General features: G+C 36.4%; 1 protein-coding gene across 3 annotated transcripts; it reads left to right on the top strand.

The window, feature by feature from the left end:
* The first annotated feature begins 1,716 nt into the window (after positions 1–1,716).
* Positions 1,717–6,066, top strand: LOC106343165 (probable alpha-mannosidase I MNS5). 3 transcript variants are annotated; one of them, XM_013782311.1, is made up of 15 exons: positions 1,717–1,937; positions 2,517–2,559; positions 2,658–2,723; positions 2,801–2,862; positions 2,938–3,037; positions 3,257–3,439; positions 3,566–3,614; positions 3,692–3,871; positions 4,021–4,141; positions 4,258–4,339; positions 4,431–4,516; positions 4,582–4,682; positions 4,802–4,943; positions 5,040–5,190; positions 5,816–6,066. In XM_013782311.1, exons 1-15 carry the CDS (start codon positions 1,807–1,809, stop codon positions 6,041–6,043), a joined length of 1,725 nt encoding a protein of 574 aa, XP_013637765.1. In that variant the 5' UTR covers positions 1,717–1,806; the 3' UTR covers positions 6,044–6,066. The 3 variants fall into 3 exon arrangements, with proteins under 3 accessions (XP_013637765.1, XP_013637768.1, XP_013637766.1); XM_013782314.1 differs by having other exon boundaries at positions 5,040–5,229; positions 5,732–6,045; XM_013782312.1 differs by having other exon boundaries at positions 5,768–6,045.
* The last annotated feature ends 17 nt before the right edge of the window (positions 6,067–6,083 follow it).

Raw genomic sequence — 6,083 nt, forward strand, 5'->3', positions numbered from 1 at the left:
ATGTTCCTTGTCAAGTCTGGCATGATCAAAGTCAAGTCTGGCTCGGCTGTTGGCTTTGGCTTGTCGAGATGGCTGGGAAGGTCGCGTACTGGTTCGGTCAGATTGGTCTTCAGGACGTGGACTTGGTCGAAGCTTCATTCCGGATGTAAGTGGATCGAGACGGTACATAGCCCGATTGGTCTGTCTGATCTGATCGGAAGGATGAACCTCAATTGGGACGTCTGGAGCGTTCTGATCAGTCTGGTCCTTGGACTGGAACACATCAACAGGTCTCATAAATGTGTCTCAATTTTTTTTAAACTCTTCTAGTTTGAGAATCTTTTTAACAGTATCGATATAACCAACATATGAATGTTGATCTATCGACACTGTTTGGGTCGGCTCTGAACCAATAACATACTTCAACTTAGGAATGCTTTTCTAAAACTTTTACAAATCCTTCATGAAATCAACAAAACCACACAGTTTCATAAGCAATATATGAAATCCTAACGAGTAAAAACAAGAACAATCTTGTCTACTAATTCAAAATATGATGGACTCTCTTAAATAAAAAAAAATTCCCAAAACCACCAAAAAACGTTCATGAAATCAACAAAACCACACAGTTTCATAAGCAATATATGAAATCCTAACGAGTAAAAACAAGAACAATCTTGTCTACTAATTCAAAATATGATGGACTCTCTTAAATAAAAAAAAATTCCCAAAACCACCAAAAAACGTTCATGAAATCAACAAAACCACACAGTTTCATAAGCAATATATGAAATCCTAACGAGTAAAAACAAGAACAATCTTGTCTACTAATTCAAAATATGATGGACTCTATTAAATAAAAAAAGTTCACAAAACCACCAATTAAACATGGTTTTTGTGAATTTTTTGGTGGTTTTGTGAACTTTTTAAAATTTTTTAAAATGTAATAGCTCTCTCAAAAAGCTTTCTCACCGGCTATTTTAAACAGTTTTCTCAAATAGCCATTTTTAAGTTTTTGTCACAAAAATAGCTCTCAAGAAAGAAAATGACCAAAATAGTCTTTTTTATTTTGAAATTTTAATATTTACTTTTTATTTTTTAAAATTTGAAATCTTATCCCCAAAATCCCACCATTTAACTCTAAACCTTAAGTCTAAATTAATTAACCCTAGGGTAAAATATATTTTTACCCTTTAATAAAATTTATTTTGGTCATTTTCTTTGTTGAAAGTTATTTTTGCGACAAAAACTTAAAAATTACTATTCTACGAAACTTCTCGAATAAAAATGAACAAACAAAAAACTCAGAGATGAATCTCAGAGTATCCACTACTACTCTCCCAATTTTTCAAAATTCAAGGCCATGAGGAGAAACACCCCCCCCCACCCTTCCCATTTTTCAACCAAATAACCTTAATTTGAACTTTTAATCTAAAAATTCCAAAACTTAAATCTAGAAGTTCTGATTTTGAGTGTCAAGAGTGTTGATGGAGGAGGTCTAAATTAATTTTGAGACATAAATTTAAATAGGTTTATTTAGGAGATTGCTCACTTTTGAATTTTTGTTTCAATTATTTTTAATTATTTCAGTTGTTATGTAACTTTGTTGTTGTTCAGTCAAAAGGTAAACGGTCGGTCGTTTTCTTTTGTTGGGAGTGAAAAGGGCAAAACGGTAATTTAAAAGGGAACAAATCCCAAATAAGAGAAGTCGCATTGGTCGCTGTCATCTAGCTGACGATTCGAGATCAGAAGCAGCATAGCGTGGATAAGGATAAATGCACATCTCCATCGATTTCATTAGCTACTTCTTCTCCTGTAGCCTGGGCCATGTTTCGTCCTCTCCATCCCAAGCATGTATACATATGCTTCCTTATCTCCTTCGCATTCTTCATCGACCCCTCCTCGCAGCATGTCGACGACGTCAAGAAGCAACAAATGCGAGAGAAAGTCCGCGAGATGTAAGCAGCGTTGTTTTTAGTCTGTCAATGCTTGATGATTTTTTTGAATTTAGCTCATTCTTGGGATTAGGTAATTAAACATGTGCTCTAATTCAAGCTGATCCTTTGTGGGTTCGGTCTTTTTGGTTGGCGTTGTAAGAGATTTTTTGTATCTCAACGGGTGGTATCAGATCTTTATCACACTGAATGATTTTTTCTTTGTTTGGCGGTGGTATTTGAGAAATTGCCGAAACCCCATTCAAATCTGCAATCTTTTCATCTGTGGTCAAGACGTCAAGTTTCATTAGGAATCACACCAACACTTTTTGAGAGAGTTAGCTGGATCTAGACTTTTTCCAGTTGTGATTTTTGCTGGTTCGTGCGCACTAGTCTGTTTGGTCGTCTCATTGTATCATTTGTGTTAGCTTTATAGTATTTGTGAGAACTATGTGGGTGCAGTACTTCCTGACTTTAATGCTGAAACAAACCATGAATGCTGAAATGAAAGGAAATGTACAATTAGAGAGAAAGAAGTAAGAAGACAGCAAGTAAAGTTAATCCGAAGCTAATCTTTTCATACTTGGTCATGTTGTTCTACAGGTTCTATCATGCGTATGACAACTACATGACTTACGCATTTCCGGTTAGTATCAAACTACTTCCAACTTTATCATTTGTAAGAGTATGATGAATTCTGGCTGCTGTGATTCTGAGTTTCATTGCATTCCCGAATTCCATCAGCATGATGAGTTAAAGCCAATTACAAAAAGTTTCACCGACTCCCTCAGTGAGCTTGGAAATCTCAAGGTAACTTACTAGCTCATAGAGAATAAATAATAAACGATTTTAAGCAGCAGCTTGACTTGAAGATTTCTGATTTCCAGCTTGAACACCTGCCGACAGATTATAATGGATCAGCTGTGACACTTGTTGAATCCTTGTCCAGGTATGTTATGCAAAATTGAAAGCATTCCCTAAGGGGTTGTTCAGTATCAGTTTCACATGATTCTCTTTGTCACAGCCTTGCTATATTTGGAAACAAGACAGAGTTTGAAAAGGGGGTTCTCTGGCTCTCTGAAAATCTGAAATTCGATGTAGATGTACGGGTCAACCTTTTTGAGGTAAAATTTGAATTCATACGAAGCTTAATTATTTGCTCTTTCATAAGACTGTACTTTAGTAAATGGTTAAAGTTATTCCTTCTTAGAACTACTTTGATATGAAGTTAAAATTCTGTTGAATTTTCCTTCACTCATCTGGATGTGTCCCCGAGTTCCATAAATGAGACTACTCGTATTCTGATGCTTCTAACTGGTGCTATTTTCGCTTCTGATCTGTAGTGCAATATAAGACTTCTTGGAGGACTTATCTCTGCTCATCTTCTTGCAATTGATCCAACTAATAGGTTGATCCAGGGGTCCTACGACAATCAGCTTCTTCGTTTAGCCGAAGACCTTGGAAAACGTTTTTTACCAGCGTTTGAAACACCCACAGGAATACCCTATGCATGGATTAACTTTAAGGTACTGAAACGTAACTTATGGCCTGCACCAAAAATAAGCTTACTTCAATGCATCTAGAATCCTGGATATCGAACTTTTTAGAATTTTTGGAAAAGGCTTCTGACCCAAAATAATATATGTGAGCAGAAAGGAGTAATGGAGAATGAGACAACTGAAACAAGCACTTCAGGATGTGGTATGTATCTTTCTTTGACGAATTTGGTTGTGCAAATGTGTTCATGGTGTTTATTGATATGCGTTTTTACATGTTAGGTTCTCTTATTCTTGAAATGGGAGCTTTGTCACGGCTCACTGGTGATCCTAGATTTGAATCAGCTGCACTACGTGCGCTTCGTCAGCTATGGAGGATGCGCAGTTCGTTAGATCTGCTTGGGACAACATTGGATGTGGTAACTGGGGAATGGCTAGAGTACTCCTCCGGTATTGGAGCTGGTATGTTATTCATTTTCAGAATAAATCCAGTGGCAATTTTTTTCCTTTTCAAGAAATATCTGCAGAATCCTTTTACTTATATGTGTGGAAGTAATATGTGACTTGGATGAAGCAGCTCTGATGTAGTTTTCATTTCTTGTCTTTTAAAGGGGTTGACTCTTTCTATGAATACCTCATGAAGGCTTATATTCTTTTTGGAAAAGAAGATTACTGGCGAATGTTTCGTTCTGCGTATCTGGCATCTCAGAAGTACTTCAGATATGGGCCTTGGTAATATACTAGCCTGGAGAAATGTACTTCCACAATATCCACTATGAGATTAAGACTTCTATTATTCCAAAATGAAAACTGCTAGATTTAGTAATGAGGTGATCTACCTTGTTTAGGTACCATGAAGCTAATATGTGGAGTGGGAAACCAACTTATTGGCAGCTAACAAGTCTTCAGGCGTTTTGGCCTGGTCTACAGGTATAATGAACGAATAAATTACTTAAATGCCTTAGAAAGAATAGATGAAAAAGGGATATTCTGGTTGTCATTCTCAAGTTCTTACTACTAGGTTCTTGTTGGGGATGTCGCAGCTGCAAATTCTTCGCACCGGGAGTTTTTCCATGCATGGGAGAAGTTTGGTGTTATACCTGAAAGGTATGCAATCAGTGATTTCAAGTTTGATGTTTGGGCTAAAGGATGCTGAACAAATCTTTGTTCAGGTATCTACTGGATCATCAAATGATACATCCTACTGAGAGGTACTATCCACTGCGTCCTGAGTTAGCAGAATCCACGTTCTACCTATACCAAGCTACAAAAGGTTTTTGCATTTTTTTTCTTTTTGTCTCGCATGAATGTTTATAATGTGAACCACCTCATTTGAGGTAAGCTCCATTGACAACATATTTGCTATTTCATCCCTTTGTGTTCTTTTGGCAGATCCATGGTACCTAGATGTTGGTGAAGCAATGGTAAAGTCTCTTAATCGGTATACGAAGGTGGCAGGGGGATTTGCAAGTGTTAGAGATGTGACGACCATGCAACTGGAAGATCACCAGCACAGTTTCTTTCTCGCTGAAACGTAAGGTTTACCATTCCCTCCTCATAATTATTTTCTTACATATACAATGTCAGAACTCAAAACATCATATTGGTTGTTGTTATCTCATATTTGCAGGTGCAAGTACTTATATCTCCTCTTCGATGATTCATTTGTGGCGAAAAGAAATTATATATTCACAACCGAGGGCCATCCTCTTCAGGTTATGAGCTCTTGGCATGAGAAACTACCGGAAAGTTATTTCTCTGGCAATTGGACGTTTTCAAAGGTTTGGCTCTTGTTCCAGTTCTGATCGTTTTGGAAGATATCTATACTATTAAAGCAGGATCCTATTGTCATAATTACCTTAGGGGCATGTTTCCTTCACTAACATTGCATGTTTCATTAAGGGCAATTAAGTAATATTAATAACAAATCTATATTGGGTCATTATTTTTGGATCCAGCCCAAATCAAATCTCTCTTGGGCCATTTAGGCCTATTAAAAAATCAGATTCAATTCTCACCTTTTTTTTCCTTTGGACCATTGAGTCCAAGTTCAAATAATTTTTTTTTTTAATTAAAATATTAACCCCATAATAAAATTAATTTATCAGAGTTATACCAACTTAATTCATTAAAAAAATAAAGTTTAATTTTTTTAACATAAATAGTCATTTAAAATGAAATACGATAAATAAAGATAAAATTTTTAAGTCTTTTATAAAATAAAACACAAATATATGAAAATGTGACATTTACTAAATATTTGTCAATTGAAAAAAAAAACAAAAATAAACCCGCGCTTTGAAAGCGCGGGTCAAAATCTAGTAAGACTTATATGCACAGTTTGCACTGTCTATTTAGTGTGCATTGGCGATTAGCATAAAATGAATCGAATCGAGTCTTCTGCAGAGTGGAGCATGGGAAAGTGGAGCAAGTGCAATGTCAATGAAAGTCTGTCCATCGATAGCTCCAAACTCTAGACTTCATGAGCAGCACAGAGAGAGTGTTTGTCATGTTCCTGACCAGAAAATAGATCATAAGTGTTGGAGCAACAGAGATTGTGGAGTCGACGCCACTACTTGTAGACAAAGATCCTGCAGCGAAGTTGGATTCTGCGGCTTGTGGAACCCCTTATAAGTTACATACTACAACTTCTGACTCAAAAACAGAATACAAA

The sequence above is a fragment of the Brassica oleracea genome, chromosome C5, assembly GCF_000695525.1.
Source record: "Brassica oleracea var. oleracea cultivar TO1000 chromosome C5, BOL, whole genome shotgun sequence".
NCBI classification, from domain to species: Eukaryota; Viridiplantae; Streptophyta; class Magnoliopsida; order Brassicales; family Brassicaceae; genus Brassica; species Brassica oleracea.

Excerpts from the sequence above, each read along its gene's own strand:
- LOC106343165 (XM_013782311.1), top strand. The coding sequence starts at position 1,807 with ATGTTTCGTCCTCTCCATCCCAAGCATGTATACATATGCTTCCTTATC. Across the intron at positions 2,863-2,937 it reads CTTGTTGAATCCTTGTCCAG|CCTTGCTATATTTGGAAACA; the intron begins GTATGTTATGCA and ends TCTTTGTCACAG. Across the intron at positions 4,944-5,039 it reads AGTTTCTTTCTCGCTGAAAC|GTGCAAGTACTTATATCTCC; the intron begins GTAAGGTTTACC and ends TCATATTTGCAG.